This window comes from Rhinatrema bivittatum, chromosome 2, assembly GCF_901001135.1.
Source record: "Rhinatrema bivittatum chromosome 2, aRhiBiv1.1, whole genome shotgun sequence".
NCBI classification, from domain to species: Eukaryota; Metazoa; Chordata; class Amphibia; order Gymnophiona; family Rhinatrematidae; genus Rhinatrema; species Rhinatrema bivittatum.
In genome coordinates this window covers 781,618,074-781,641,049 of record NC_042616.1, presented here as the reverse complement: position 1 = coordinate 781,641,049, position 22,976 = coordinate 781,618,074, and the positions used below count along the sequence as shown (strand labels likewise).

The 22,976-nt window shown below is 42.9% G+C and overlaps 1 protein-coding gene across 2 annotated transcripts in view; it reads left to right on the top strand.

Annotated features, from left to right (window-relative positions):
* ZFAT (zinc finger and AT-hook domain containing) overlaps positions 1–22,976 on the top strand; it is a 466,784-nt gene that overhangs the window by 254,632 nt on the left and 189,176 nt on the right. For both annotated transcript variants that reach the window (XM_029592065.1, XM_029592066.1), the window contains exon 11: positions 4,817–4,905. In XM_029592065.1, coding sequence (XP_029447925.1) covers positions 4,817–4,905 — 89 coding nt within the window. The remainder of the gene's footprint in view (positions 1–4,816; positions 4,906–22,976) is intronic.

The following is a 22,976-nucleotide window of genomic DNA, read 5'->3' as shown; positions in this document are numbered from 1 at the left end:
ATACATGCAAAGCTGCTATTTGGTTATCATTTTACGCCATTATATCCCACTGCTGTCTGAATGACATGTTCCAAAGAGACCAGCAGTTCCTGTGCAGCCTGTTCTCCCAGTAGTCCACTATCCACTGGTTTGATCTGGGGTGTTATAAGTTATTGTTTCGCTGTAACCCTCTGCTTGGGACTCCCTATGTGTAATGGCTAATTTATGCCTGCTTGTCGACAGAGAAAGCAAGTTTTCTTACCTGAAGTAGCTGTACTTTTATCAGCGGCCGTTTTCATTACTGGCAGACGGCCGGTTATGAAAACCGATGCCGAGGGTCGCGTTAGCAAGAAGGCGTTTGCGACCCTAGCGCCTCCTTGCTAGCGCGACCCCCTAATTTGCCTATTGCATGGCACCCCCCTTGCGGGCACCATTCGTGCATTAAGAAAGCGAGCGCTGAAAAGTCAATGCCTGCTTTCCACGAAAATTATTGAATCGGCTCCTATGTATGACTTATTCATCCTGATATCTATGGAGAACCATATTTACAGGTAAACAGATTTGTTTTCCTGTTGTTCTTTTTAACAAGATTCTGCCATCCCTATCTCTATTCCTCCAGCATTTTTTTTTTTTTTTAACTGTAAAAGCTTTACTGAACCTTCACCATTAAGGCCACATCAACCATGTGTACTGCTGCCTGCATCCTTGAAACTCTGTTCTTGTTAATCCACTTTGAGCAAAAGCAAACAGTAAATCCAAAGAAGTAAATAATCCATGTTAGAAAATGCATTGGCAATCTCATTCCTCAGTCTCATTTTTTGCTGTAAAATGTGTATTCAGCTTCTACAGAGGTTGTTTATGGCCTTACCTAAGCATGCTATTTGCCTGTTTATAGCATTCACCATGGCTTCATTGTGTATCCAAAACTCCACCTGTCTGTCCTTAAATTCCTTCCATCGTAACTTTATGGCTTTCGTTATGGGAAATAACTTGAGAAATGTATTTTTTCTATTTCTATTTAGACTTCTCTCCCAGCTTATTGAGCCCAATAGGAATGCCTAAAGGGGCTTACAAAAGATTAATAAAGCACACTATCACAAATACAATTCATATAATTGCAGTTGATGATGACATTAAATACAATTCAAAACAAAATGTCAATTAGTTCATATTACAAAACAATAAATACAATTGATAAATAAAATTTATAACAAAAAATATATTTTCTTATACCCAGCTTATGTCATTCTTTCCACTACTTCTTTGAACGCCTTTTAGGTACCTTTTGAATTACCTTTTAGGTACTGATTGAAACTTTTATCTCTTAGCGCATATGAAAACAGCTGTAGCTGTATTATATTGATATCCCTTTTCTCCCATGTAGTGTTACCATTTTTTGTATCTAACAAGTTTATCCCATTTCCTTAAATATACCTTGAGTACATTAATGTTTCTCCTTACACCTGCTGTAACATGCCCTGCCCACTGGCATAATCCTACAGATGAAATTTGTGACCAATGACAGATTTGTGTCTGTATCTGCCTAACCAATTTTTATTTTTTTTTGACTGCCAATAGTTTTTCTGCTGGCATTCTGGTCACTGTCTCCCATGGGATGTACAAATATGAATGCTTGTTCTGGAATATCCTTAGTGTAGCTGTGCATAGTTCAGAATGCTCCAGCCCCACAGATAGGAAATCATGAAGATAGTAAGATGAGCATCTGTGGAATTTAAAAAAAAAAAAAAAATTTCCCTCTCACCTGCTTCACAATAGAAATAGGTAAGTCATTAAAGCAGTATTAGCATCTACTATTATTTAATGTAATATTACATGAGAAGTACACTCAGGGTACGCCTGAAATCCTGGACATACAACCAGGCTTATATAATCTTTTTATTGTTTTACAAAATCATGGTTCAGAAAAAAATATTTGGTCAATCATAATTTCACTTCTTGCATTTTGTTTCATCATTGCATCTTTAGATGTCTCTGATTGGCATGACTAATTAACAGGTTAGGATAACCCAGGTCCTAATTACTTACAAGTGCATTATACTTTGTTTCCACAAGCAAGGATGACTCATCATTATATCTATTTATAATTCTTCAACTTTGGCATAGTGGTATTATGCATATCTAAAGATTGCTTAAACTTCAGTATTCATTAGATTTTTGGCTAGTGAGAGATCAAATTTAGCAACAACCATTACATCTTTTATTCTTATTAAAACCTAAAAGTAATGTTTAGAGCAAGAATAAGTTATGAACTTTATAAATTGAAAAAAACTGTATTGGACAGAGAGGTACAATAAAACTTTTTGACTTTGTCATGCTCTTTCACTAATCCTCATTTTGATTGGCCATTACAGGAATGTGCTAAATTTTTCAAAATATGCACATCATTGACCAATCCACAGGAAGGCATTTGCCAAAGTAAGGAACCCCTTTTAAATTTGAAACCTAGCACATAAAAACTGTGAAGAGGGTCAGGAAGTAATCTGAAGGCTGATGCACTATCTACTTTTGCTATCCATGCCCTAAGCCACTATTTCTTCACTATGTCTAGTGCATGATTTACAGTAGAGTATCATATTCTGAGTAGAGAGCCAGGATTGAAAATTATTAAATATCCCACCTTCTTAATATGACAAATAAGGTATTAACTTGAATTCAGCTGGCTCTTTTTTGGCATCACTCTTCAGGGAGAGATTTTCAAATTAGAGAATTATTTCTCCTTAAATGGGCCTGCAATCCTCCCTAATGCTAACTCTTTGTCATTTTTCTTTTTTTTTACTACTTCTGGATTCTCAATAGCTGATTTTTCATTTCTGACCCTTATTCTTTAATATCTAGTGACTGTTGGTCTTTCTAATTTGTGGAGATATACAAGTACAAAAACGTATATTTTAAGTGTGTTTCTGGGGAGAGAAAACAAAATGGCGACCTGAGAGGACGCAACTCTAATTGCTCTTCCTTCCCGATTTCGGATTTTTGCTTTGAGCGCTATCTTTTGAAAAATAATGCAGCATAAAAGAAAGGGGAAGATCTGTATATATCCACCTGAAATGGAGATTCTCTCTGGGCAAAGGTTAATATCCGAGTTTGCTTCCCTACCACCCAATAAGAGGGTTTCCACGCCCGCTGGAGAGTCAGGGAGAGAAGACCCGTTCTCTCCTGGGGAATTATCTTTGAGCCCTCCGGATCCCAGAAAGCCGCCGAGAGCTCTGCATCTGTTCGCCGCTGAAGGAGCTGAGTTGCAGGTTGATGATGTCACCGAGCAGACTCAGTTGGGTGGCTCGGTTGGCGTGGGAGCAGTACCAGACCAAGTTGTAGCTTCAGAGAGGATAGGAGGAGGAGAGGAAGCCGGCTACTCAGGAACAGCAGAGGATGGTAGTTTATCTACTGGATTGGAGGAGCCCCCTCGACCCCTCAGCAGTTTGTCAAACCGGCAGTAGTTACTCTGGATGTACTCTGGGACTTAATAGCAGGTATGGCTTCCAACTTAAATGAATAGGCCCAACGACTTGACGCTGTAGTGAAAAAAGTTGATATGCTTGAACGAGACTACTGAGAGATTTTCACTGAAAAGGCTAATACCTTACAGAAAGCCACTGAGGAAATAAAGAGCCTCCAAGATGCTAATATAACAATTGTAAATGAACGGGTCTCCACTTCGAGAAGACTTGAATCTATTGAAATTTATTTAAGACATCTTAATTTAAGATTCCTTAACTTTCCTATTTTAATGAGTGAGATGCCATTATTAACATTTAAAAGATACGTTAAAGAGACTCTAAAAATCCCAGTGGAGGAGATACCACCGGTTAAGAAGATATTCTTTCTTCCTAAGAGGAGCAGTGCTGTCTTAATAACATCTACTAGAGAAAGGATGGACATTCAATCTATCCACGTACCTAGAAAATTCAGAGGTAGAAATTGTAGACAGGGCTGTTCTTTTTGTTTCTTTTTATGAGGAATCTAATGTTAGTAAAATTATGAAAAATTACTTTAAAAACTTTAAAAATTTGAATACCCAATATCACGGAGGGTTAGTACGAGCATATCCAGATCTTTCAAAATTAACTCAACGCAGAAAGAGTTTCCTTTCAATGCGTTCCGAAACCCTAGCACTAGGGGCTAGCTTTATATTGCGCTATCCGTGTGAGTGCATCGTTAAACTGTCGAAGAATACATATATTTTCTTTGTACCTGATCAATTGAGAGCTTTTTTGGATGGGAGGAGGCAACAACCTGATATTATAACTGAGGATCCATAGAAAAAATGGGTGATTTTGATAGCCTGTATGAGTATTATATGTTACTTTAAGGTACTCCTCTGAAAAGTGGTTTCTTTTCTCTCCAAGTTTCCTATGAACATAAGAGAGAAATATGATTTAATTTTAAGTTATTTTGTAAATTTAGAATGACATAATTGTATGTATGTTCAGATTACCTATAAGTATCTTATATTCCCATGCAAAGTTTATTTGTAAATGTAATTAAAAGTTGATAAATTTAAAAAAAAGTGTTTCTGCACAGTAACAGAAACTTTCTGAATGTTTAGTGAATACAATGTATGTATTCCCACTGTCTATTCCAAAGCAGATAAGTTACCTGACTAACCTATTTAAAAACTAGCCAGAATTAGTAGGTTACTAAATATGCCTGGTTTATCTCTGTTTTCTCTCTATGAACCCAAAGTTTTTTCGATTTTTAATGACCTCTACAAGTAAAGAGTTCTAATTGTATCTAAATATTCCAACTCTTTTCTTGGAATTAAATGACAGTGCATTTCCAACAGAACCAGTCATCAGGTTATCTGCTTTCATTTCAGGTAAGCAGTTTAAGTGTACAGTGTGTGACTACACTGCAGTACACAGGCCACAACTTTTACGTCACATGGAACAGCATGCCTCATTCAAGGTAAGAAACCAAAAAATAAACTGCATGTTATCTATGTACTAGCAAGGTAAGAAATGATATCAGGAATACCTGTGTTTTCCCAGAGTATGTCAGCAATTGGCTGTTTTAGTGGATGTATGGTGAGGGGTTTAATATTCAATCCCTCTCAAAGCTTGCAGGCCCACAGATACTTTACACTTGCAGGCCTACAAGCTCATCGTCAAAGGTAAACTCTGTGTTTACCTTTTAAAATCCAACCTCAAAATCCACGGGTACAAAAATATCCACAAACCTTCCATCTGCTGTTTATGTCAGTCGACTATAGGTAAAAGCATGCATGGGGATTTTTAAATCAAATCTATATGCCTGTTTACACTGCCCCTTTCAGCCCCATGGAGGCTGGGTGATTTTCGGAAGCCTGTTCGGCCTACGTAAAACACTTAGAAAATTTCCCTCTGAATGTCCTACTGAGTTATATTTTCAGTGCTTTGTGATCATCAGTTTTTGTAGCAGCATGTGGATAGAAAATGGCCATATTAATGAAGAGTCATCCTTTTATTTTAGTTTTTTCCCCTCCTGGTCTCCAAAAGGAATTGGTGATATGTAATTTCCATGATTCTGATAGGAAGTAACATTGGTGTTTCTAGAAACTAATTACTGTCTATGGTTTCATTATATTTTATTTAAATTATTTTATATATTTTTTTTAATTGCTGCTCTCCTCTCCCCAACCTCCCATATTTTATAAACATATTTTTGGTTTTGTTTTCCATGGTATACTACTATTGTGCACGTGCTTAAGAGGGAGGTTTGGAGCACTGAGTGCCTTTGGCGAAAACGTAAATCATATAATAACTATCAACTTTGCCATTCTAAGCTTATTGCTTACGAGTTCATCACTGACCAAGCTAAAAAGGGTTATTTTGCTAAAAGAATTGCTGCTTCAGTCCCCTGCCCATGTGAACTATTTACGATTGTTTATACTCTATCAGTTCCCTCCATTGAACCTTTGGATGCATCTTCTGCTAGATTCAAGAAATTTGCTGCTTTTTTCCATGATAAAACAGCTAAACTAGCCAAAGGTTTTGATGTCTTCGCCTACTTCACCTGCTGTGCTGGCTCTCAGCGTGGTTCAGTGAGGAGTTTTCTCTTCCCTCTGAATCTGAAATTTGCTCTATTTTGACTCAGATGAAAGATCATTTTAATTCTTGTTCTTTTTTTCCAATTATCTCTTCCAGTGTATGGGCAGACTGAATGGGCCATACTGTCTTTTTTTGCTCTCTTGTTTCTGTGTTTGTATGACTATAATAAAGGAAAACATAGATTATACATTATAAATGTTTAATGTGTTAATGTTTTATCATTACTATTATCATTATTTATTACTATTATTAGGATCAATGTTATTTTTTACCTTTTTGTTCCCTATCCACTTGTTAAATGTAAACCGGCATGATGCGATATTTATCGCGAATGCCGGTATAGAAAAACTTAAAATAAATAAATAAAAGAAACAAAAGAAAGAAAACTCTTACAAGAATTATTTTATAATCTGACACAAGTCAATGGGGGGAAAAGAAGGAAATGTCACAAAGAAATCTCTAAGCTCAAAAGGATGCTGGCTAATACTTTTTATTATTATTAATTCTTGTTCTAATGTAGTAATTAAAACTCTACATCATGATTTGGGGATCTTTACTATTAGTATTGTCAACCCTTATGTATTGCAAGTGAGTTACCCTTCTGTTGAAATCTGCTTTTATTTGGCTTATTCTTAAAAAGTCCAGCTTGAATCCACTTGATCCACCTAATTATTGGCCCATTTCTTCCCTTCCTCTGCTTGCTAAAGTAATCAAGAAAGTAGTTCTCAAACTGCAGGAATATATTGATGAGAATAACATTTTGGCCAATACTCAGTTTGGTTTCCATCTCTGCCACAAAACCAAAACCCTGTTATCTTGCTTTGATAATATTTGCTGTGGGTTTAATTCAGAAATTAAGAACTTTCTGGTTTTATTAGACTTATCTGGTCTTTTGACACTGTCAACTACTTTTATAATTTAATCTTTATTGATTTTTAGTTTCATAACAAAGAAATTTTTCAACGTTACATATTTTCACCCAGATTACAATAAAGACAAAATAGACATTCTCTATCCATTCACATAAGAAAGAGTAATACAAAGTAATTTTACATGTATATCTGGGGACATATACATTGAACCACTTATATTTTAAGAAATGTGGGGAGATCAAGGGTGACTATAGCAGATTAAAATAAAGAAAATTACAATACAAATATTTGCAAGATATCTGTGAGTTTCGCCAAAACAATTTACTTAATTCCAGCTACTTTAGGATTCTCTCTAGGATTGCACAAGGGAATCAATATGTTTACGTAATTGCTCCGGGTCTGTAAAGATATACTTTACATCTCCACGGGTTATTAGGCATCGACAAGGAAACCGCAATATAAAACGTTCTCCTCTCTCAACTGCTTCCTTCCTTAATTCTAAGAATTTTTTCCGCTTAATTTGTATCGACCTTGCTATGTTGGGAAAAATACGTATTGGCTGACCAAAAAAATTTACATTTTGATATTTGAAATAAAGTTTTAATACATTGTCTCTCTCTATCCTTGATGAAAAATGAACTATTAACGTTGCTCGTTGAGCAATATCCATTTCAAATGATTTTTCCAAAAAAATTGGTAATATCCAAAGTATCTTCTTCTTGTAATTCTTGATTTTCTCTCTGTTTAGAATCTCCACTTCCCCGAGTACGTAACATTTGATAGAAAACAGTTATTATTGCTGGAATATTTTCCAATGAAACTTTTAGAATATTCACAAAATAGCTCTTCAACAATTCCAGAGGCGTCTGCAATTTTGTTTTGGGAAAATTCAAAAATCGCAAATTTGCTCTTTTAGATATATTTTCTTGAAATTCCAATTTATTCTGAGTCATTTTTTCTGATCTTATAAGATTTCCTTGTATTTTCTCTATTTCTTTCACTTTATCTTCCAGCTTTATTACTTTTTGTTCAGCCAAGTCCACTTTTTCTTCCACTTTAGTAGTTTTATTCATAGCTTCTTTCAGTTAGCGTCAGTGTATTTATAGATTTTTGCATTACAATCAAGATGTTTTTTATTTCCTCCAACGAGGGAGCTAGGGCTGCAGTTGTATTAAGAAGAGAAAAATTGCTCATAGCAACTCCTACCTCCAAAAGTCCTTCGCCACTCGACTTGTGTTCTTCCGGGCCCTGCTGTTGGGCCTCTTTTTCAAGGTCCCTGGAGCTCAATTCCTTCGGGCTCTCCGAGGAGAGGCTTCCATCTCCTCTCGGGGTACCTTCCTCTATGTCGGTTGTTCTCCTTGGTGGGTCCTGCACCGCTGGATATCCCGGGCTCAAAGATGTCTCAAAGGTCTGGGGGCTAGGCTGCTGCTCCAACCCAGCCCCAGCGACTCCTACATCCGGGTCTAAATTTGGCGTTTGTGTGAAGGCAGCCTCGATCCGCATCTGTTTCAGGGAATCTGGAGTTGAGGTAATTTCACGCACCCGTGCCTTCCTCTTAGTATGAGGCATATTAAAGTTGAATTCAACAAGAAACTTCAAATAAGGAAAGATTTACTAAGAGTCAGAAGGAAAAATATTTAACGGGTCAGGAGCTGCGATCTGCACACCCTCACAGTTCGGCCGTCTTGATCTCCTCTCAACTACTTTTATGTTGCGCCACTTTGAAGCCATAGGAATTTCTTCAGTTATATTATTCTGATTTGCCTTATATTTATTCCAAAATGGCTTCCAAACTGTATGTTAAATCCCACATCCCCTTCCCCCCACCACCCTTACCACCCCCTTCCTTCCCTCCCCACCTACCCAAGTTTCCCAACCAAAATGCCCTGTCACCTAACAGATCTTTAACAAAATTCACCACGCCACAATGTATTTTCCTTCCCAGCTCCTAGCTCCAATCTGTTACCTTTCCTTCCCAATCTCATGATACATTGTAAACGTTACAATGCTATAATGCCTTATTGTATGCTCGCTTAATACACTTAAGTTCCAAACTGTTCCCTATGTTCTTACTGTTTCAATGTAATAAGTTCTTGAGTTTGTTACTGTTACAATGTAATAATAATAAGACACCTTAGTCTTATTATTCTCCAAGTTAATATGTAAACCGATAAGATATACCCCAATGAATGTCTGTATGTAAAAGCAAATAAATAAAAAATAAAATAAATACATATTTGCATAATTGTAATTATAAATATTAATTTGTATTGCCTGCTCCAACCTGTATGCATTCTGTACAGGTGTACTGCAAGGCTCAGCAGTCTTGGCAATATTACTCCCATTGTGCAAGGTTCTTTCTCAGTTACACTCCCATTGTGCAAGGTTCTTTCTCAGTTACACTTCTCACCTCGGTGGTGGGAAAATTAATAGAGACTCTGCTGAAGGAAACAATATTAAACTATCTACAATACAGTGGGTTGCTTGATCCGAGACAGCATGGATACACCAGGGGAAGGTCCTGTGAGACAAATCTGATTTTTTTGATTGGGTGACTAGAGAATTGGATCAGGGAAGAGCACTCGATGGGCTTTACTTGGATTTTACTAAAGTTTTTGATAGGATCCCACATAGAAGATTCGTGAATAAAATGAGAAGCTTGGGAGTGAGCACCAATGTGGTAGCATAGATTGCAAACTGGTTTACAGAGCGTGTGACGGTAAATGGAACCTGCTCTGAAGAGAAAACTGTTATTTCCTAGCGTGTAGCAGATGGACTCAAACAAGTGGGTATAGTGTGCTCGTGCTAGCAGTTGGAGACGGATCTGACGTCAGCACGGGTACATATACCCCCACAGGAAGTGCAGCAATTCAGTAATTTCCGTCTCCAAAGCAGTTTGGAGCTACCTCACGCTCGCTGAGCGTGTTTCCAAATTCTAACGACTAAATTCATAGAAGAAACCTACCTGAAGACGAGCCCCGCACTCCTGCGGTGATACCATTCGGTCCCTCCCCCAGTTGAGTTTCCCGAGCTGATTTCCGTGATCCCTCGGAGGTAAGAGCCTCGGTCCGGTGGCCGACTCGCGGCAGGGACCTAGCCCCCGAGTGAGAAGGACTCGGGCGCAGCATAGAGGCAGCCTCGGTCCCGGTGAGGACTTTGCCCCCGAGCGAGACGAGTTCGGGCGCGGCCTAGAGGCAGCGGGTGCACTTCCTCGAGCGCGGCGGTGAAGGTACTCACCCTCTTCCCCCGCAGCCGGAGACCGCCCAGGTTGCAGCCGGGAAGCGCCGAAGACAAGGTAAGGCATACATCTTTACTGTGGTCTCCGAGGAAGTGAGGATTAGCGGGGTCTGCCTACGTGGCAGCCCGCCAAGGAGGTCGCCATTTTGCCTGCTTGCCCGCCTTCGCCACCTGGGCGCATGCTGCTAGGCGCACGCTGCTAGGCGCACGTTGCTAGGCGCACGTTGCTCAGCGCACGCTGATAGATAGGCGCCCGTCCATAGGCGCCCGTTCTTAGGCGCACGTCCATAGATGCCTGTTGATAGGCGCACGTTCACAAGACGCCCGTTCTTAGGCGCACGTCCATAGACGCCTGTTGATAGGTGCATGTTCATAAGACGCCCATTCCTAGGCGCATGATGCTCAGCGCATGTTGAGAAGCGCGCATTCATAGGTGCCCGTTGATAAGCGCCTGGGGATAAGCGCATATTAGTAGGCGGCACATATTACAAGGTGCATACTCCGGCTGGAAGGAAATAACAGCTGAAATGGAGCGTAAGAGAGCCCATGCGTCCGCAGAGCCGGCACCTCCAGAATCAGGCATAAGAGCTCTAAGCCTCTGCTCAGCATGCAACCTCAGAGCCACACTGAGCGAGGATGCAGACTCCCTTATGCGCCCAATGTGAGGAGGCCCTGGGAGTTCCAGGACAGGACCGGTCCCAGCCCAGCATACTTGCCAGTTCCTCAGGGAACACTCCGGAGTTAGCAGGCCGCGGTGAACAGCCAGGGAACCCGAGAGACCTGGTGCCCCTAAGGCCAGATCCGGCTTCGTTTTCCTGGGTGGAATTATTCAAGGGGATTCACGCCTTTGTCCAGATGCAGTCTGCTCCTCGACTGGGTCCTTCCGTACCGAATGATCCGGCCCCTGGACCCTCAAGACCTAGGCACGGTCACTCGCCACCCGGAAGCCCCACTTATGGGGATTCGGATTGCTCCGAGGAAGATGAGGAGCCCCCCGAGGAGGGAGAACTCCCCTCGGAGATAGAACCATATCGGACAATGAGACGCTTCTTTTGGAAGGAGGATCTCCCAGGCCTGGTCTCTCAATGCCTGTCAGAACTGGCTATTCCGGGCCAGGACACACCAGGGGAACCTAGGTTGAACCCCCTGCTAGAGGGCCTGCGCCAAACGGCTCACCATTTTCCCCTCCTACAAGCAGCACAGCAGCTAATCGATCTGGAATGGACTGCGCCGGAGGCCTCATTCAAAGGGGGTCGGGCCTTGTCGGGCATGTACCCTCTGGACCCAGCGACCAAGGAGCTGCTGGCGTGCCCCAAGGTAGACGCCATAGTTAGTGCAATTGTGAAGTGCACCACCATTCCGGTGGAGGGGGGAGTGGCCCTCAAGGACACACATGACCGGCGCATGGATGCCATTCTGAAACAAGCTTTTGAGGTGGCAGCCATGTCCCTATGAATTGCGACCTGCTGCACCGTGGTGACGCGTTCCTGTTTATCACAAGCTAGGAACAACACCCTGGGAGAAGAAATGGAATCAGCTCTATTGTTCCTCACTGACGCAGCCTCCGACCTAGTCTGTATGGCAGCCAAGGGAGTGTCATCCTCAGTGGCAGCCAGGATACAGCTCTGGCTACGTAATTGGGCGGCCGACTCTTCCTCCAAGACACGCCTCACAAGACTACCCTTTAAGGGATCCCTACTGTTCGGCAGCGATCTCGAGAAACTGGCTAATAGATGGGGCGCCTCTCCATTACCCCGTCTACCAGAAGACAGGTCGAGGAGGAGCCAGCGTTCTTTTCCTAGACCATCCAGAGGTAGATACTCTCAGCGCTTCAACCCTTATAGGGCTCGCTACCAAGCACCTCGTTCTCAGGCCAGGAACCAGCCCTTTCGGACTAAGCACAAGAAGAGGAGAACCGGCTCTGGTTCTGGTCCCGGCCGTACCCCACAATGACAATCAGCCGACCCATCCGGGGGTAGCAGCCATAGGGGGCAGGCTAACCCTCTTCTACCACAGGTGGGTCGAGATCACCTCGGACCAGTGGGTCCTCGCCATCATCTGAGAAGAGTATTAGCTGGACTTTCTTCGGCTCCCGCCGGACAAGTTTGTGGAATCTCCTTGTTCACCCCTCAAAAAGGCGGCACTAGAAGTTACCTTGCGGAGGCTCCTGTCCCTAAAAGCCATAATCCCAGTGCCTGCAGGGGAGATAAATTCTGGGCATTATTCCATTTATTTCATAGTACCCAAGAAGGAGGGCACTTTCAGGCCCATCCTGGACCTCAAGTCAGTCAACCGACACCTACGAGTCCCCAGCTTTCGCATGGAAACTCTGCAGTCTGTCAAGAATGCAGTACAGCCAGGGGAGTTTCTCACATCCCTAGATCTGTCGGAAGCCTACTTGCATATCCCAATCCATCGGGATCACCAGCGCTATTTACGCTTCAAAGTTATGAGCCAACACTTCCAGTTCCGAGCTTTACCCTTTGGGTTAGCCACCGCGCCGCGGATCTTTACCAAGGTCATAGTAGTAGTGGCGGCAGCATTCAGGAAGGAAGGACTTCTCGTCCATCCCTACCTGGACAATTGGCTAATCAGGGCAAAGTCACCGGAGGAGAGCCAACAGGCAACCAACAGAGTTATAGCTCTTCTGGAAAGCCTAGGATGGGTAGTAAACTTGAACAAGAGTTCCCTGCAGCCTTCTCAGTCACTGGAATACCTAGGAGTCCGATTCGACACCCAGGAAGACAAGGTCAGTCTGACATCCAAGAGGAGATCAAAGCTCCGGAATCGTCTGCAGGCCCTGCTGAGCACCACCCGGCCCACAGCTTGGGATTACCTATAGGTCCTCGGCCTCATGGCATCCACTCTGGAGGTGATACCATGGGCGCGGGCTCATATGAGACCATTACAACGCGCCCTCCTATCTCAGTGGAGCCCACAATCACAGAACTACACCATACACCTACCTCTACCAGCCAGAGTGCGGAATCAGATACGGTGGTGGTTGCAGCCCGGCCACATGAGCCAGGGGTCGAGAATGTCCTCCCCAACCTGGACCCTGCTCACTACAGATGCCAGCCTGAACGGATGGGGAGCAACACTGCGAGGAACTCACCACCCAAGGGCGGTGGAACAGAGAAGAGTCGGGGTGGAACATCAACCGACTAGCGGCACGGGCAGAGGCTAGCTTGCCTGCGATTTGCCCGCAGACTCGGAAACAGAGCGGTCAGAGTGATGTCGGACAACGCCACCACAGTGGCATACATCAACCGTCAAGGAGGAACCAGAAGCCGACAGGTATCTCTAGAAATAGCCCCCCTGATGACTTTGGCGGAAGCAAATCTCCAGGACATCTCCGCCGTCCACATCACCGGGAAGGACAACACCACGGCAGACTTCCTCAGCAGAGAAAGCCTAAATCCGGGGGAATGGCAGCTGTCGCCCACAGCTTTCCAGATGATTGTGGACCAGTGGGGGACGCCGGGCATGGACCTACTAGCGGACAGGTCCAACACTCAAGTACCCAGATATTTCAGCCGCAGGCGGGATCCTCTATCCTAGTGGATCGATGCCCTGGTACAACCATGGCCTCAGGGGATCCTGCTCTATGCCTTTCCTCCATGGCCCCTGCTGGGCGCCATTATACACAAGATTTGGCGGCACAGAGGCCTAGTTCTTCTAGTGGCCCCGGACTGGCCAAGAAGATTCTGGTACGCAGACATGAGAAGACTACTGGCAGGGAATCCATTACCCCTGCCTCCACACAGGGACCTGCTGCAGCAAGGTCCCATCCTCCACGAGGATCCAGCTCAATTCTCTCTTACGGTCTGGCCATTGAGAGGGCTAGATTGAAGAAAAGAGGATACTCGGAGCCGGGAATAGATACACTCCGAGCACGCAAGTTCTCCACATCACTGACATATATCGGGATCTGGAGAGTTTTTGAAGCCTGGTGCGACTCTCACAGCACCAATTCACATGCCGCTAAGATTCCTCTCATTTTGGACTTCCTACAAGATGGACTTCAGAAGGGTCTGTCCCTCAGCTCCATCAAAGTTCAGTGGCAGCACTATCTTGCTACGGTCCCAGGAGTGATGGCAACTCCATTGCCAAACACCCAGACGTTTCACGTTTCCTGAAAGGAGTCAAACACATTTGCCCGCCACTGAAGTGGCCAGTGCCCTTGTGGAACCTCAACCTAGTATTGGAATTTCCTGCGGGATCCGCCTTCAGGCCCCTTCGAGGCCTATCTCTCCGTTTGTTAACCTTGAAGATGGTGTTCTTGCTGGCCGTATGTTCAGCACACCGCATTTCAGAGCTACAAGCACTGTCCTGCCATGATCCATTTCTCAGAATCACTCCACAGGCTAACCATCTTCGCACGGTTCCTTCCTTTTTACCCAAAGTAGTCTCACAATTTCACCTCAACCTTGCCTACCACGGAAGGTATGAAGAAGTCGGAAGAAGGTTGAATGCTACGCCATCTCGACATCGGCAGACTGCTGTCCAGATACCTGGAAATGTCAGAAGCAGTACGAAAGACGGGACCACCTGTTCGTCCTGCACAGCGGGAAGAAGCAAGGGGAAGCGGCCCCACGGCCGACCATCGCCCGCTGGATTAAAGAAGTTATCAAGGCAGTCTACGTAGAGGCAGGAAAACCACCGACTCTACAGGTCAAGGCTCATTCTACCAGAACACAATCGCCTCTTGGGCAGAAACTAAGATGCTGTCGCCTGCAGAGATATGTAAATCGGCGACGTGGTCCTCCCTCCATACCTTCTCCAGATTCTACCGTCTGGACGTCCAGGCCAGGGAGGACACAGCATTTGCAAGGGCAATCCTAATCGGTCCTCAGGCAGCCTCCCGCCCAGTCCGGGAGTAGCTTTTGTACATCCCATTTGTTTTGAGTCCATCTGCTATACGCTAGGAAATGTTGAGATTACTTACCTGATAATCTCCTTTTCCTTAGTGTATGCAGATGGACTCAGCATCCCGCCCGGCTGCCAGTATACATGGGGATTCGCTGACTCACGGTAAGACATATTTTCTTATATAGGGCATCCACCCTGCCGGGTGTCGACGCCTTCCGGCTGAGTACACTGGCGGTCTCCAGCTACCATCAATTGGTCAGGGTAATCCTGTTCATTTAATCGATCTGTCAGTCACACATATATCCATACCAGCTTTTGCAAGGAAGATTACTGATTTGCTACACTTCCTGTGGGGGTATATGTACCCGTGCTGACGTCAGATCTGTCTCCAACTGCTAGCACGAGCACACTATACCCATTTGTTTTGAGTCCATCTGCATACACTAAGGAAAAGGAGATTATCAGGTAAGTAATCTCAACATTATGCATGCACTAAACTCCTTATTGTATAAAGGGGTTACGGACGCGTGTCCAAAACGCCCATCCAACCAGGGTTAAACAGTGCGCTCAGCTGAGAGCACTTTACAGTATCAGCCTGTGTGTGTGTCTCTCTCTCACTCTCTCCCCCCCCCCTCTCTTTCTCTCCAGCTTTGAAAAACAAATATTTTCATTCACTGACCTATCCAAATAACTATTCCACCACATATGCCTTTTCAACCTCCCACCTGTTTGATGGACTTAGTATTTTTCTAGAACTTAGTAATGTCTTTGAAATTTAAATAGAAATGGGTCAAGAGAAGTGGAGCATGCAACACTCGTTAACAAAAAAAAATCATTTCACAGAATTTGTCAAATCCATTTCCTAGCGTTTAGCAGATGGACTCAGGACCAATGGGTATAGTGTACTCCTGATAGCAGTTGAAGACGGATCAGATTTCAGTCTGACATCAGCCCTAGTACATATACCCCTTCAAGAAGTGCAGCTCTTCAGTATTTTCAGTCTCCATAGCAGTTAGGGGCTCTATGCACGCTCGCACGGCGTTAGAGTAATTTTACCAAAGAAAAACCAAATTAAGAAGAAATCTTACCTCTACAGACGAGCCCCACTCTCCTGCAGTGACACCCATTGGGTCCCCCCCCAGAGTTGAGAATTCCCAAGGTGATTTCCGCGATCCCTTGGAGGTAAGCCTCGGTCCGGCGGCCGACTCTTGGCGGGGACCTAGCCCCCGACATCGGGTGAGGCTGAGAGGCAGCGGGTGCAACCTCGAGCGCAGCGGTGAAGGTATTTTCCCTCTCCGCCTGCAGCCGGAGACCGCCCGGAACAAGACCGGGAAGCGCCGAGACAAGGTAAGGTAGAAATCTATTTAAAAGTCTCCGGTCTCCGAAGCTTGAGGAGACGCACAAGTCACCAGCCGGGACCAGTGCCACTGGGTTGATCTGCCCTAGCAGGGCTAGACCCCAGTCAGATCCGAGGGTCTCCCACGTGGAGACCCTCCGAGGTGGTTGCCATATTGTCCGCGTGGTCGCAGTCACCATTTTGCCCGGTTCGCCGCCCTGTCCGCCGTTCCGACCCGTGCGCACAAAAACTTGCATGCACAATGTCGCGCACCAAAGTACTGAGTGCGCAAGCGACGCTCATAGCTACGCGCTTACTGTGCTTAGCGCTTAACTTCGACCTGTGCGCACAACAGCGTGCGCACCAAACCTATGCGCACAACTTCGCACACCGGAGAGCACAACTGTATGTTACGTGCAATGTCCAGTGTTGCCCCTACCTTGCTTCATTCCAGCCTTCTTCTGGTCCTCCGCTTTTCCCTAGTCTCTCTGACTTCTTGTGCCTTGATCTCTGCTCGGGCCCTGACTCTGACCTCTGCATGGATTCAGATGCTGCCAGTTAGTCGCCTGCCCTGATCTTCGCTGTGTTCTGACTCTGCGTAACTGTTCTGCTGGTTCCTTGCCTAAGTCCTACTGGTCTCAGTATCTAAGGGCTCAACCTGCAGGGGAAGACTGGTAAAGGTGAAGTCTAGCCTTGCCCCAGCTTGAGCATGGCTGCCTGCTATCAACAGCAGGCAGGGCTAGCGGGTTCTCCAGCCTGGCTGCACTAATTGCTCCACAACCAAGGAGCTCTCACACTCTGTGTCAATGTTAATGTTCCTGATTTGATTTTACTTTTCTCCCATATAACATGTGGATCCTCTAACCTTCCTTGTCTTCTTTCCTTGTCTTCAGTCTTTCCCTTTTCCTTCCCTCACTTCAGCCTCCTTCCCCATCTGCCTCCATCACCTCTCCCATTGCTGCCTTCTGCTGTGTTCTTTGTGGGCCTGTCAGGGCTCAGTTGTGCCAATGGTTGCAAAGGTTCCTGTCTGGCCCAAGCTCACAGAGAAAGGCAGGTATCACAGGGGCAATATTCAGCCGCTGACTGGCTCAGCTAGTTAGCCAGATAAACCTATATAACTCCGCTCCTCTGCCTCCGGAACGCCACCTGCCTTAATGCATCTAAATTCTGACCGCATAACCAATTATGTGGCTAGAATTTAGGTGCACAAGTCTTTTAATATGCTACTTTAGCCATTTAGACAGATAAATGTTTGGACCTCCACTTTTATTGCAGCCAGTCAGGCATTTTGCTCTTCTAACCCTCCATTTATTTTAATAGCTCTAAAGTATGTATTGTCATTATTATGCTTTCCTGATAATCATGTGATGTTCTGTATTCAACTTTCTAGCTTTGACAATGTATCGTTACGCCATGTTCAATGTATACCTTATTCATTAATTGTTTACTGTTTCAAATTTAACGTTTTTTAATGCGTAATACTCCATGTTTAATGTATTCCTTATTTATTAATGTACACTGTTGATTGTTTATGGTTCTATGTACACCATGTATATGGTAATTCTAATGCTGGTTATCTGTAAACCAAAGCGATATGTACTAGTACATGATCTTCGGTATATAAAAGTCTTTAAATAAATAAATAAATTGTATCAGGTTTTTTAGCTCTTCTGGGATGGTGATCTTCCAGGACAGCCACTTCAGTCCTAGTGTTCTGAAGAGACGTATCGGGGGGGGGGGGGGTGTTTGTTTGTTTCATGGTTCAGTTCGGGTCCCCTGCGGGTAATTTCGTATTTTCTGCGGTTTTTTGTTTTTTGGGGTTTTTTTGTGGTCCTAATACAAAATATGAATTTTTCCGAAATTTCAGAAAAATTTCTTTTGTTTTTTGAAGGCTTCCGAATCATGTATGTATTTATTTATTTATTTATTTATTTAGAGGCTTTTATATACCGGTATTAGTAGGGACATCATATCGGTTCACATTTGAACAGCAGGTTTGAAAGTATATATTAACAGGGAGAAAGAACTGGGAGGGAGATAACACAAGAGCAGCGTAGAAATGAAGCTTAAGAACAGGCGAACATAAAAAATCTCCTTAATATAAGGAATATAGGATAGTGTATATGGGAGATAGTATAGCATCGTAGGAGGGAGGGAATCATGACAAATTAGACAATTTCGTTTAAAACGAATGCACATCTCTAGTGTTCTGTATCTTCACAATCTTTTAGATTATGCCAAACCTCTAATTTCTTTCTAATTGACTATAAACAGAATTTTGGGAAGTATTAGAAAGGGAATGGTGAATAAAAAGGAAAATGGCAAAATGCCTCTGTATCGCTCCATGGTGAGACCGCGCCTTGAATACTGTGTACAATTCTGGTTGCCGCATCTCAAAAAAGATATACTTGTGATGGAGATGGTGCAGAGAAGGGCTACCAAAATGATAAGGGGAATGGAACAGCTCCCCTATGAGGAAAGACTAAAGAGGTTAGGACTTTTCAGCTTGGAGAAGAGACAGCTGAGGGGGGATATGATAGAGGTGTTTAAAATCATGAGAGGTCTAGAACGAATCAATGTGAATCGGTTATTTACTCTTTCGGATAATAGACTAGGGGGCACTCCATGAAGTTAGCATGTGGCACATTTAAAACTAATCGGAGAAAGTTCTTTTTCACTCAACGCACAATTAAATTCTGGAATTTGTTGCCAGAGGATGTGGTTAGTGCAGTTAGTGTAGCTGTGTTTAAAACTGAAAGGTGCAGCTGCAAAGGTTAAAAGTGTTCAACAGGCTTGGACATTGTTTAAAAATACAATCCTAGAGGCGCAGTCCATATGTATTCCGCGCATTAAGAAAGGTGGAAGGAAGGCAAAACGATTACCGTCATGGTTAAAAGGTGGGGTGAAAGAGGCTATTTTAGCCAAAAAAAAAATGCTTCAAAAATTGGAAGAAGGATCCATCTGAAGAAAATAGGATAAAACATAAGCATTGTCAAGGTAAGTGTAAAACATTGATAAGACAGGCAAAGAGAGAATTTGAAATGAAGTTGGCCATAGAGGCAAAAACTCATAATAAAAACTTTTTAAAATATATCCAAAGCAAGAAACCTGTGAGGGAGTCAGTTGGACCATTAGATGACAGAGGGGTTAAAGGGGCTCTTAGGGAAGATAAGGCCATTGCAGAAAGACTAAATGAATTCTTTGCCTCCGTGTTTACTAATGAGGAAGTTGGGGAGATACCAGTTCCGGAGATGGTTTTCAGGGGTGATGAGTCAGACGGACTGAACGAAATCACTGTGAACCTGGAAGATGTAGTAGGCCAGATTGACAAACTAAAGAGTAGCAAATCACCTGTACCGGATGGTATGCATCCTAGGGTTCGGAAGGAACTAAAAAATGAAATTTCTGATCTATTAGTTAAAATTTGTAACCTATCATTAAAATCATCCATTGTACCTGAAGACTGGAGGGTGGTCAATGTAACCCCAATATTTAAAAAAGGCTCCAGGGGCGATCCGGGTAACTATAGACCAGTGAGCCTGACTTCAGTGCCGGGAAAAATAGTGGAAACTATTCTCAAGATTAAAATCGTAGAGCATATAGAAAGACATGATTTAATGGGACACAGTCAACATGGATTTACCCAAGGGAAGTCTTGCCTAATAAATCTGCTTCATTTTTTTGAAGGGGTTAATAAACATGTGGATAAAGGTGAACCGGTAGATGTAGTGTATTTGGATTTTCAGAAGGCGTTTGACAAAGTCCCTCATGAGAGGCTTCTTCGAAAACTAAAAAGTCATGGGATAGGAGGCGATGTCCTTTCGTGGATTACAAACTGGTTAAAAGACAGGAAACAGAGAGTAGGATTAAATGGTCAATTTTCTCAGTGGAATAGGGTAAACAGTGGAGTGCCTCAGGGATCTGTAGTTGGACCAGTGCTTTTCAATATATATATATATATAAATGATCTGGAAAGGAATACGACGAGTGAGGTTATCAAATTTGCGGATGATACAAAATTATTCAGAGTTGTTAATTCACAAGCAGACTGTGATACATTACAGGAGGACCTTGCAGGACTGGAAGATTGGGTATCCAAATGGCAGATGAAATTTAATGTGGACAAGTGCAAGGTGTTGCATATAGGGAAAAATAACCCTTGCTGTAGTTACACGATGTTAGGTTCCATGTTAGGAGCTACCACCCAGGAAAAAGATCTAGGCATCATAGTGGATAATACTTTAAAATCGTTGGCTCAGTGTGCTGCAGCAGTCAAAAAAGCAAATAGAATGTTAAGAATTATTAGGAAGGGAATGGTTAATAGAACGGAAAATGTCATAATGCCTCTGTATCGCTCCATGGTGAGACCGCACCTTGAATACTGTTTACAATTCTGGTCGCCGCATCTCAAAAAAGATATAGTTGCGATGGAGAAGGTACAGAGAAGGGCAACCAAAATGATAAAGGGGATGGAACAGCTCCCCTATGAAGAAAGCCTGAAGAGGTTAAGGCTGTTCAGCTTGGAGAAGAGACGGCTGAGAGGGGATATGATAGAGGTCTTTAAGATCATGAGAGGTCTTGAACGAGTAGATGTGACTCGGTTATTTACACTTTCGAATAATATAAGGACTAGGGGGCATTCCATGAAGTTAGCAAGTAGCACATTTAAGACTACTTGGAGAAAATTCTTTTTCACTCAACGCACAATAAAGCCCTGGAATTTGTTGCCAAAGGATGTGGTTAGTGCAGTTAGTGCAGCTGGTTTCAAAAAAGGATTGGATAAGGTCTTGGAGGAGAAGTCCATTACCTGCTATTAATTAAGTTGACTTAGAAAATAGCCACTGCTATTACTAGCACATGGAATAGACTTAGTTTTTGGGTACTTGCCAGGTTCTTATGGCCTGGATTGGCCACTGTTGGAAACAGGATGCTGGGCTTGATGGACCCTTAGTCTGACCCAGTATGGCAATTTCTTACGTTCTTATCTGCTGACTAGGGATAGTGTACTGTTCTGTATTCCAGCTTCTTTTAATTCTATTTGTTGAACTTATTTAACTACCAGAAATGTTTTCAAAAGAATTTTAAAAATGTGTGATCTATTTACAAAGATTAAGAATTAAGGTCTTAAAATATTCAACAAAAATAGTCTCAGGGTGACCTGTGTTGTACAGATTATGATAACCATGTTCTAAGTTGGGATGTGAAATTGCTATGGCGGGTTTCCAGTTTCGAGTGTGGACCAACTCCCCAGGCAACCACTGTGCCAATTCATATGTGGTCTTTCCCTTGTAGGGGGTGGATGCCCCAGGTGCAGAGGATCTCCCCCTCTGTTATCGAGTGGAGGCCATCAACTCTAGATGGCACCTCTGCGCTGCATAGATTGTGCATACAGAAGAATCTGCAGCTGAACAGAACTGTAATAGGGATGTGCTGTAGTTTCATTTTTGTTTTGTTTAGTGAGTCCATGTTATTTATTTATTTATTTATTGTTTTTGTTATACCGAGTTTCATGATAGGCATCACATCAACCCGGTTTACAAATAACAAGGAGTGTAAAGCATAACGTAACGTAAAAAACAATATTTTCAATAAGAACCTTGAACTTTAAATACAGTGAATCAGAAAAAGGAAGAGGGAAAGTTACAAAAAACAAGGAAAATAAACTTGGGATGGAAGGGGAGAAATTGAACAGCACAATATTTACATTTCAGCCTATTGATACATTAGAATAGCAAGTGAAAAATGAAACGGTACATAGGTAATCAAATGAATAAATATGACAGTTGTGAATGGTAATAGTATGATAAATATTCAGCAGGAATTAGTGAGAGAGGGTTTGAGGTTGGTTGATTCGTGTTTACATTCCATTATTGCATACGAGTTAGTGCTAGTGAGAGGAGGTTTTATTCAAGGCTTGGAAATGCAAACCACAATCAAATATGTGCATAAAACCCACTCATTTCACGTTAAATGGGTTTTTATGCACACTAAAATTGAAACAAAACTCCAATAAAGTTGTCGTAAGCTAAGTGTATCATTCTTTATTTAGATATATCTATATTGCTTCTTTATGGATTTCCTTTTATCCCATAATCTCTGACTTGTTCTTGTCTTCGAAAATGGAATAAAGATCATAATCCAGACCATCAAAGGTAAAGTTGAGAATATGCAATCTCAGATATGCTGAATCCTGAAACTATTACAGAAGAAGTATACAAAGTAGTATTGCTTCCTATATCTCCTCACACTAATGCTACTTATGTTACTCATGTCTACTATAGCCTGCAGATTGTAATCCTCTGATGTCCCTTATCCTTTTTACTGAACCATAATTAAATGCAACACACTTTGAAATCTCTGTAGAAAAGTGTGAGACACAAACGATGATAAAATTGATATGGTAGTTCAGTTTCTTCCTAGGAAAAGCCATTAAGTCAATATGAAACTATATATTTGTTCCATTGCATCACTGTTTTAATTCTGCATTTACATGCTGTGTGGCAGAAAGGGTGGTGGATGCACAGATCAGCCTCTCAGTAGACTTGGTGGAGATCAAAACAGCAAAAGAATTCAAGAAAGCAGGGGAGAAACATAGGGATCCTTATTTGTGAGACAATGAATGTAAAGCAGGCA